Consider the following 10,968-nt stretch of genomic DNA (forward strand, 5'->3'; position numbering starts at 1 on the left):
ATATATATATATATAAGACTTGCAGTGTAAATGCAGCCTTTGATACTTTGATCTAGAGGTCTGCTACCCGACCAGAGCCCGACAGGTCCCGAAATACTCTCGGGTTCGGGTTTTTAGCTAAAGTAAACAGTAGGCTATGCTGCTTTCATTGACGCAAGCACACACACAATTTGCACACAGAGAACGGAGATCGCGCAGCGCACACACAGAAACACTGTGGCGCACAGAAACATTTATTAATAAAATAGCTTCGATACTGACCGCTGCATTATATTTCTCAGCAATGAGGTGGTATAATTGCTGTTTTTGAAGTAACTAAGCTTCAATGCTTGTAGAGAGAGGCGCAGACGCAGGTAATTCACACATGCAACTTTCACTGAAGTTGACTGTCAAAAGACTATAATTGGCGACTTGCCATATTATGTTCAAATGCATCAGACGGTCAGTAAACGAACTGTTGGTGGTCCATAGACTTATCATCTGAGACCAGTATCGTTATGACAACCGACAAGACGCTGAGTTTCACATATTATTGTATTTATGGGATAATGCCGCAGCCCAGAAAGTAGAAGCAAGCTCACATATCCTCATTAAAACAAAAATAGTCAAGCAATATCACACGAACCAGAGTACTGTAATCCTGAATTAACTAACAGCAGTCTGTTCTAACATATCGACCAAATAAAGACTGCAAGTGACATAACCCTAACCAAAGACTATAGAATACCTTAAAGAGACTTTGCCCTAACCTACTTTTATGCATCATTTCATAAAACAATAAGTTAAGATTGAGTAACTTACATTTTAGTCGAGGTATTTCCAGTTGAAGCGTCTGTTTTTGCTCCACAAACGAAAGTAGTTCCAAGCGAAGCCAGAACAACGCTGCCGAATGATTCAGTGTTTCTGAACGAATCGGTTGAGTGATTGAACGATTCAACGATTCACTGATTTGCTCAAATCGATCCGGAATAGCGTGCTGCTAGCATACTAATTCATCCAGGGGCGTAGATTACGCGGGGGACGCGCTTTTTCGGGCAACTGTGTTCACATAGAGGTTTTCAAGAGCCAGTGTGAATAAATATAGATTTAAATTCAAAGAGACAGGATAGTCTGTGCATGATCTGATGTTTTATTCGGACCCAGAATAAGGCGAGATGAGCGGAGCACTAAACACTCCATGTAGTGTATGTTTCATTCACACTCGAAGCCGGGAGGGTGCTCTCGCGCAGAAAGTCGTACGAGGAAATTCCTAATATGGACAAATGCCTCCAGCTATCCCTGCATGAAAACAGTTGTTTTCACAGAAAAACAGAAATGTTTGGAAACATGAAGACATTAAACATACGATTGCGACAATATATGGTTTATTTGTGTTTGTCAATTCAGTGCTAATTGACATAGCATTTATTACAGTATAGAAACTATTCTGCCTTATCAGTAAGATTTTTACTCCAGAATGAAGTGTGTTTTTGAACGAATGAAAAAATCGCTCCTTCATAATAGACAAAAAGTCACTTGTCGCCCTCTACAGGCGTAATGATGTAAACTGCAGAAAGATCGAGTCACTGGAAAAATCAGTGTATAATAAAAATATTATACTCTGAAAATGTATGAAATCAGTTCATCACAATATTTACCATGGTCAAAATGCACAAAACTGTAATTCTCCATATTTTAAATTCATAGATTGTAACACTGGGCAAGTAGGCATTTTAATGATCCATTAAGCAGTGAACTAGAAATGTTGCCAAAATGTTTTTGAAATCCGGTCACCTTTTTAGACACAGGCCCATATGAGACCATGCTAGGCCAAGAGTCAGAGTGTAAGTAAAGTGCGGCTGTGTGAACCCTATATCTGTCTATATTCCTGTAACCAAATGGAGGACACAGAGAAAGAGAGTGTGTGAGAGAGAGGCACCTCCGCTTGCCACCAGTCAACCATAAAAGCCCACTGCCAGAATAAACCTGCACTGCGACACACTCAGACTCAGAGGACAGGGCCTTGACTCCTGCTCTACAGTCCATTTCATTGTTATAAAGCTCCTCACTGTGTAACCCCTACAGCAGGGGCAAAGGCGCTTTGCTGCCCTCTGCAGGTTGAGAATTGCTATTACACACAAGAATAATCCATATTCTTGCAGCATAACAATGACGGATTTACATATTAATTATTTAAATAATGTGTCTTCCATCAATTTAATCTGAATGAAAATATGGTACATGTATCCTCAATGCATCATATACATATCTACCATATTTTCATTATATATATATATATATATATATATAGTCATGTGATGCTTATGTAACTGTGACATTTGAATATACAGTAGGGAATCATCCTTGAGGGTTTCAGCATACCTGCTATGTCATATTTTGTCCTCCCTCTTAAAAAGTACCACTTACACAGAGAATTATGGTTTATTTAGAGAGCTATTTTTACATAGAGCCTTGGGGAGTCACATCCCCAAACGTACACACTTCTGTAGCGCAGCAGCCTGGACCACCTCCAGACTGCAAACCAAGCCTTGCCAACTAAGCCTCTCAAGCAAGCACCAAGCCACCTCCCACAGGGACACAAACCTGGGACACACACACACCTGGAACTAGCATGTAAAATTAAACACCACACAGGGCCAGGTTAGATGCAGAGACATCAAGAGCCAGAGAGAGAAACAGAGCTTTCCGTGGTGAGATTACTGCCCAGCTGCAGGGAAAGACTCCATGTGCTAGACTGGGCCAAAAACATTTTAGGGACACTGTGAAGGCTTCCCTGTCTGGCTGGAGGCCCGTGGATATATTGGAATATTGAGGTTCTATTTTGAATGTGTTTAATGAGAGACCAGAGCACAAGAAATTAAATCTGGACTCTGAGTTGGTCAGTTCAGCAGACATAGATACAGTATATCTAGGGATAGGGTGAAGCCCAGTAGTAAAAATCTGTGTACTAACAAATCTTTCTTCATCATCAATTCTCAACATTCTACTAAGAACAGAACAAAATTCTGGAGAGGAAAACAGTCAGTGTATCATGCATCATATCAAAGGATAATCAACTCAATAATTTTTAGCGTCACAAAAATCAGCTGATAACAGATAGTAAAATTTAATGGGCAAAAATATCTAGTCAATGATTTAGCGATGTACACTGACAAACAAATTGGTGTACGATATACAGAAATGGTGTAGGATATTTTCCTCCCAGAAATTACTAGAAAAGAATTTCTTATTTTTCTTATTTTTTTCTTATAAAGAACAAATTGTGTATTCTTTAAATCACCATTCTAAAGTATTAAATGATTCAAATCAGCACTAGCAGCTACAGTCATCATTATGTCTCTAATTATGTCTCGCAGATTTCATACAGGCCATTTCTGGGATGGCTGGATGGGGAATGTATTTCACAGCCTATCTCTAAGATTTTCCTTCCTTTCTTTTCTTCCTGTTAAACTGATCATGACTTTTATGTATTGAGGGAGCTGCAGCGTATGTGCCATGTGCTCTGAGAACATACCGTTTATATCAACAGCAGTGTGTGCTTGCGGACGGGTGGTGAATTTAGAGACTGCGCTGAAAGGTCAAAGGGATGTCCAGGGTCCAGCTCACCATATAAAAAATAACCTAGACCTAAAGTGCAAGTGCAAAAAACATCAGCTATATGAGTTGGAAATAAAATGTATATTAATAAAGGTGTTGATCTGACATTCAAAATTTAGTTTATCACATTGTGTCGATTCGTTCAAGTAACCTTTTTTATTACTAAACATATATCAAATCTAATTTAGTTTGAAAAAGGGAAAAATAATGCATGCCTAGTGCAAGCTTTAAGGGTTTTATTTTGATATTCATTAAATATGCGTGAGACCTTCATGGTTCCGCTTCAATGTCCTTGAAAAGCACAGAGCCAGCAGCCGGCATATGAGTATCCGTTTGCATGACAGTGGATGATCACACTAAAATTAGACTATTGATCAAGAGTGATCCATATCAGTTAGGTTCCTGTGCAACAAGAAGGACAGATTTCTAAAATGCTGTTGGAGGGATGAGACATTTCCAACTGGATAGCCTGTGTGCTTTTCCAGCTCTGCGTATGAGGGAAATGTTGAAGTTGACTGTCACTCTCTCTCACACAGAGATGCTAATTTCACACCTTTGGCAGAAGACAGAGAGCCTCCTAATACCATGTCTACACCCATCTATCTCAGCAAATATCCAGGCTTGTACATATAGACGCTTACACGTATACACACTTACATGTGCACACATTCATCTCAAGAGCTTCACAATAATCTAATTTATGACAAAGCTGTGTCAAAGGCATTTTGTAGAAAAATCACATGAAAGTTACTCATTTTGTCAAGTCAGTTTAACAACTAACATATGCGAAGTAACAATAAATAATATAAAAAACATTATTACTGTTATTAATGTTAATAATTATTTAAATAAATGAACACACACACACACACACACACACACATATATATATATATATATAATTTTTTTCCCCCCTGCAAAGTACATTGCCTCAGTCCTAAAAGAATAGGCTGACCTTCGAAGCTAAGCTTCTTTTTATTTTATTTTCAAGTACAGGTATTAAAAGTTGCCAAAAAAAACAAAAAAACATTTAAATGGTTCTTGACAGGTTTGTTCTTTTCTATGTCCTTCACACTGGTAAAAAGAAAAATCAAATGAGCAAAGGTACATTTCAAAGGTCATTCCAGGAGTATTTTTTGACAGAATATAGTTCATTAACATGCAGCTGTGGGCAATATTTCTTCTGAAATTGTTTGCACACTCAATCAAACACATGCATTAACACAAAGCCTACAGGCATGTGCACTCACACACATACAATACATCTATTGCTCGGCTTTTTCGTGGCTTGCACGTCTCAGATCAAACTCATTTTAGCTTTATTGGTAAGAATAATGAACACTGTGACAAAGCTGTTGAACGTCAGCTTTCTTATTACTAGTGAAGAAACAAGAGAAAGCATAAATCTACAGAACATGCCAGTTCAAAAGTATGCACTTCTTCATTCGAAATACAATCTTTTTAATGACAACACTGACAGGACTAAATTAGGAAGACTAGATGCTGGTCTTAGACGGTTGTAACTCCATGAGATGTATCACAACTCCTAAACTATTCATCTATGTCTTGCATGCTATGTATATACATTGTAAATGCCATAGTACATTAATAATTTTAACCCTGAAAATATAAATCAGCTTCAGTGATATACTGACTTAGGCTAATTGTATATACACAACATGAATGTTGTACATTTCAGCCCATGCAGCAAAAAGGATCTCCAGGGGAAAAGTTTGTGCTCGGATGTATTCACTTGAGACTGCAAACAGAAATAGATATTAGTGGATGTTCTTACCTGTACCCCACATTAAACCCTCTTCCTCTGACTGTTTCCCGTCCTCTTGTTTCCTCTTTCTGCCTCCGAGGGTCTTTCCACTGGCACCCTGACACCACAAACTCCCCGTAGAATCCTTCGCTGGCATGAACAACAGAGCGTCCGGACCAGGTTTTTTGATGCTCCAGGGATATTTGGAGCCAAAATAGTCCTGATGAACTTACGGGAGTGTCTCCTGCACAAAGTATCACATAGTCATGCAGAGACAAGCATTTCCCTCTTTTAGCCCATCCCACTCTCAATCTCACCACACTGAGAATACAGGACAAGTGCAAGAGATTCCAGCAGATAATCACACCAGGACCTTAATAAGTAAGGACAACCGTGTGAGGAAGGGGAGAGGAGGAGAACGAAGAGGAGAAGGAGGGAGGGGGTGAGAGAGAGTGAGAGAGCGAAAAGTCCAGTGTCAATGAAGGATGGATTGGGATGGAGAGGGAGAGAGGTATAGGCTGGGCAATATGAGACACATACCTGATAGCTGGGAAAATGTAATCGGCTTTAATCTTTCCCAGGAGTGGAATGATCAATCCAATTGGTACATCCAGGTCTTATTTCATAATATGGGCAACTTTGTCATTGCATAACAAATAATTTTTACATTAGAGCTCCAAAAATGATAAATGGAACCACTATGTTTTGCTTACTATGTCAATGGTGCCAGTCAAGTTTGGGAATTTTGCAACTGGGAAAGGATATCAGGAAAATTCTGCAGTAAAAGAAAAAGCCAATGAATAATATGAACATTTAAGCCATGTAAAGTATATCCAATCAATTCCATCCATACGAGATTGTACATATGAACACTTAAATATGCATACATCTCAAGAGCTTCACAATAATTCAATTGTGACAAAATGTTGTCACATCCATCTCTTAAGAGAAGAATGTATAAAAGCATTTCATTCTGTCATGCCAATAATTGGGTTATAAAAATTTAAATAAGAATGAATAAATAATCATAATCATAATAACAATTATTATGATAATATATTTATTATTATTATAAATATTATTTAATATGTGATATGTATTTAATATTTGTTTATTTATCTTTCAAAACAACAACAATTATTATTTTTACTAATGATATCATGATAAATAAATATAATAATTATAATAATAATAATAATTATTATTATTCTTATCAAATATCATTTAATTAATATTTGTTTATTTATCTTCCAATAAATAAATTAAATGTAACCACAATCTTCTGCCTTTTACATCTGAAGCTCTTGCAACTGGAGAAGGATATCAGGAAAATTCCAGTCATGTTGGAGCTGTGGCACATGACAGATAGCATATACATATACAAATCCTTAAATAATGAACACACACACATTCATTGTTTAACAATTATTTTAATAATATCTGTATATGTGTGTGTGTGTCTGTGTGGTCCTGGTATTCCCTACGTTTTGGGGACCAAATGCCCCCACGAGGATTGTAATGTAATACCAGTACATTTTTACCTTGTGGGGACATTTTTTTGTCCCCATGAGGAAGCAAGCCTATAAATCATACTGAATGATCTTTCTTGAACATCTAAAACTTTTGTGTGAGGTGTAGGTGTTGGTGTACCCAACATGTGTGTGTGTGTGTGTGTGTGTGTGTGTGTGTGTGTGTGTGTGTGTAGGACAAGAAAATATAATCACTTGCAGAAAGAGCTGACAGTGGAAAACTGGTAGGCAGGAATTTGAGGTTTCAGCTGGGCTTGTGCACCTGCCTTTTGGTTGCTGTAGAGAGCGAGTGAGAAAAAGGGGGGTCATTTCCCTTTCTGGTGGAAGCCTGCTACTGTCGCTCTGAAAGGGGCTTTCTGAAAATATCAGGCTGAAATATATGCTATATATATATATATATATAGAAATGTGTTTGTGTGTTAGTATTGAATAGTGAGAGATTGAATCTCGGTTTATTGTGTCTCTAAATTACATTAGGGAGTGGAGGAGGTGAGCCACGCGGGTATTTGCAAATGTAATATTAATATGGTGATTATTGTGTTGGCGTAGAGGGAACAGAAGGTTATACATTGTCAAATGACTCTTCATAAGCTGCTATGCTGCACAAATGGTCTCCTACCAGGTGGTGAGCGTTCCCCTTGAAGTTTGTGACAACAGGAAAGTGCACAGGGATGCCATATTTAAGTAATTTCTTTGAAGAAATGTTCATTTTCCATTCAAGGCATTTGGCTGATCTCCTCTCAGGCCCCATCCGCATGGAGACGTGTTTAGCTGTATACGCATAAATTTTGTATCGTATAGGCGTTTCGTCCAGACGGATCCGGCGTTTAGGCAGAGTTAAACCTTATCTTCCAATAAATAAATAAAATGTAACCACAATCTTCTGCCTTTTACATCTGAAGCTCTTGCAACTGGAGAAGGATATCAGGAAAATTCCAGTCATGTTGGAGCTGTGGCACATGACAGATAGGGAGCTGATCAAGGTTCAGTTCTGCTCTGGGTCATGTCCCGATCCCTCTCCCTCCACTTTCCTTTCAGATCTTCAGTGTCCTGTGCAGTAAAGGAAAAAGCCAATGGATAAAATAAACATTTTATTTTATTTTATTTTATTTTATTTCAGCAATGCAAAGTAATTTCAGTCAGTTCCATCTAGAGTGTGGCTTGGAAGAAGTATTTACTTTGTGGCTTTGACCAAGCCACACAGATGGAGGCCGTGCAACAGCTGATGGTGATGTATTCCTGCTTAACGTCTAGGATGAGTCCTGAGAGGGCGACTGCAAACGAATGACAGCTCCGGTGTGGGGTCTTGCCTGAAATGAATATGGCAAATGTCATGTCTGGTGTGAAACTCTAGACTGAATATTAAGTGACAAACTATCACCACAAAAGAGAGAACAAGAAGCGGTTCTTCTCAAAATCTCAGAATCATACAAATCATTTCACGGAAAAACCTTTAGTATTATGACAATCCCAGTTGAGTGATCTCACATTCGCCTTTCAGACAGATTAACATATTAACAGCAGAATTTGTTTGTGACGCACAAACCAACAGTCACAGGGAAGTTCCTAACAGATGAAGGGCAGAGAGGGGTGGAGGGGCCGCTTTTTTAAAGCAGTAAGCACATTTCAGCAGCCAGGCGCAGTAAGATACAGTTACAGAGCATGGTGAAAGCAACAGGGCCTCTCCCAATACCCACCAGTCATAAACAGCTTCCAAACACTCACACCACAAACCATTAATGTTGTCTGCCACTCACTATGATCTCACTTTATGGTGTATGTATTGGCTTACGGTAATTCGTCGGGTCCAAGTAGGAAGGAACACAACTTACTGAGACCTCTAAAGTTTGTCTAGTAAATGGGTGATGATGTGCAGCTTGGGGGAATCTACTATTTATACCGCAGAACTATGTGTGCAGCCTGTAGCGGTTAACCACATTACACAGGAGTCTTTATAGGGCTTGTTAAGGATAATGCTTGACATGAGGTCTCCATTCCGAAGCATTAACTGTGTGGTTTTATAGCATATTCTAACATAAAATTTTGTAATTGAGTTGGATGCAATGACACAGCACTCACAACTTAACCAAAAAGATTTAAAAACTATATATAATTTCATGATTTTTGCTCCTAGGAAATAGCATCATATAAAAAAATAAAAAAAAATATATATGATCTAAATTAAATAATAATAATAATAAAATAAAATAAAATAATAAAATAAAATAAAAAATTGATTTAATTAAATCACAAGCGAATATAATATGAATAAACTTCCATGATGAACATATTTTTAGTTTCTGGTCCTATGAAAAACGGCATGATATAATATTACTATATATTATACATTTTATACACTTTTTTTAACACTCACTTTCTTGATATTCACATTGATTTACTTTTTTGAGTCAATTAATCAAAACTTGTATCAAATATTTTGTTAGCAGTTTTTCAAATAGCTCTAAAGATTTATTTTCTCTTGCGTCATATTAGACTTTTTTTTTTTTTAAAGACGAAACCTTATCAGTGAATCGTGTTTATGTTCGTCCAGCAGAGGGAGACATCACACTACTTATTCTTTTAAGGTTTTAATATGTCGTTTTACATCGATGTTTTTCTTTCTCGTTTTTCCTCTGACAGCTGTCAGCGATTCATCAATCAACAATCAAAAGCACCCAACCAATTAAACACTCAACCAGGTTTATGGTATGGAGTGGAGATGCAGTTAGTGTGATCTGTTTGTGCCTCAGAAATGTCTAACGCAGAAGTCGGTGCTTCCCGGCTTTTGTCGTTTAATCAGATGTATAGTTATGAAAAGCGACTACAGACGTTTTCTGAGTGGCCTTTTCGAGAAGATTGCCAGTGCACACCAGAGTTGGTGAGTGTGTACGTGGAAAAAAAAGAGAGAAATAGGCTAATAATAAACAACACTGTTTTGAGTACAGGCACTGTTACAAATCCACTGCTGCTTTAATTAAAAGGAGTAATGAAGATCCACTGAATCCTCTCTATTCTCTTCAGATGGCCAAGGCAGGTTTTGTGCACTGTCCTAGTGAGAATGAGCCAGACGTAGCTTGCTGTTTCTACTGTCTCAGAGAGCTGGAGGGCTGGGAGCCAGAAGACAACCCTTGGTGAGCTCCCGAAGCACACCTTTATAATCTATGGCCATTGTTTTTCTGAGCACACCTCTTATGGTCTATTTCTCTATGTTGCTAAACCTGAGATTGTAACAGCTGACTTTGGGTGGAAAAGGGGAAAAGTTTTCACCACTTTTATTGACTGTCCTTTCATTAAGGTCCGAACATGCCAAGCGTTCCCCCAATTGTGCCTTTCTTCATATGAAAAAGACATTTGACGAACTCACAGCCATTGAGTATTTTCAGCTGGAACAGGAGCGGCTTCGCATCTACATTGTGTGAATGCGTTCGTGGTGTACTTTTGAATATTGTTTTACACGCATGTCTGTGTACACACACACACACACACACACACATATAGTAGTCTACCAGCATATTGCATGTTCATTACTTATGGTTATGTTTTTTTGGTACTAATAATAAAATGTATATGTATTAATTTAACTGATTTCCCCCTCAGAGGAAGATGGGTCACAGGAAGATAGCCTTCTTTCGTGATGAGGTGGAGGCCACTAGCAAAAATCGGAGAGCTCTAATCTGATATTTAGTGATGTTAAATAATTTAATGGTACACTGTTTTTGAACTTAACACCAATAAATTAAATGTTTTTTATGTTCCATCCACATAATTGAATTTATTTATTTTTTTGCCACTGATGCCTACAGCTTTGGACTCTTTTGAAGCTGTTTGTTTGGACCACGTGTTGGCAATGTGTGAATTGGGAAGCATTCCTGTACCACCTTTGACTCCACCTACAGTATCTGTAAATGATGACCACAGGTTTTAGTGGTTTAATAAAACATAAGTATTCAACACTATTCTAGCTATGTAGCTCAACTTGCCACTTTTTCTCTTTTGTGAGACCTTCTTCCATCCAAACTTGACCCTGGGCAGATGGCCCTAAGACCCTCCCTCTAAATACCAACTGTTGCCCCATAA

General features: G+C 38.0%; 2 protein-coding genes across 3 annotated transcripts in view; one reads left to right on the plus strand and one right to left on the minus strand.

The window, feature by feature from the left end:
* The window catches only part of LOC107716219 (zinc finger protein 385A-like), an 81,107-nt gene extending 75,503 nt beyond the window's left edge, over window positions 1-5,604 (minus strand). The window contains exon 1 of the mRNA XM_016522594.1: window positions 5,393-5,604. Within this exon, the coding sequence (XP_016378080.1) occupies window positions 5,393-5,519 (127 nt within the window). The 5' untranslated portion in view covers window positions 5,520-5,604. The remainder of the gene's footprint in view (window positions 1-5,392) is intronic.
* A 3,991-nt stretch (window positions 5,605-9,595) lies between these two features.
* On the plus strand, window positions 9,596-10,968 carry LOC107716091 (baculoviral IAP repeat-containing protein 5.1-like). 2 transcript variants are annotated; one of them, XM_016522415.1, is made up of 5 exons: window positions 9,596-9,769; window positions 9,913-10,022; window positions 10,187-10,304; window positions 10,489-10,596; window positions 10,695-10,968. In XM_016522415.1, exons 1-4 carry the CDS (start codon window positions 9,644-9,646, stop codon window positions 10,567-10,569), a joined length of 435 nt encoding a protein of 144 aa, XP_016377901.1. In that variant the 5' UTR covers window positions 9,596-9,643; the 3' UTR covers window positions 10,570-10,596; window positions 10,695-10,968. The 2 variants fall into 2 exon arrangements, with proteins under 2 accessions (XP_016377901.1, XP_016377900.1); XM_016522414.1 differs by lacking the exon at window positions 10,695-10,968 and having other exon boundaries at window positions 10,489-10,652.

This window comes from Sinocyclocheilus rhinocerous, unplaced genomic scaffold (assembly GCF_001515625.1).
Source record: "Sinocyclocheilus rhinocerous isolate Xijiao unplaced genomic scaffold, SAMN03320098_v1.1 scaffold148, whole genome shotgun sequence".
Classification (NCBI taxonomy): Eukaryota; Metazoa; Chordata; class Actinopteri; order Cypriniformes; family Cyprinidae; genus Sinocyclocheilus; species Sinocyclocheilus rhinocerous.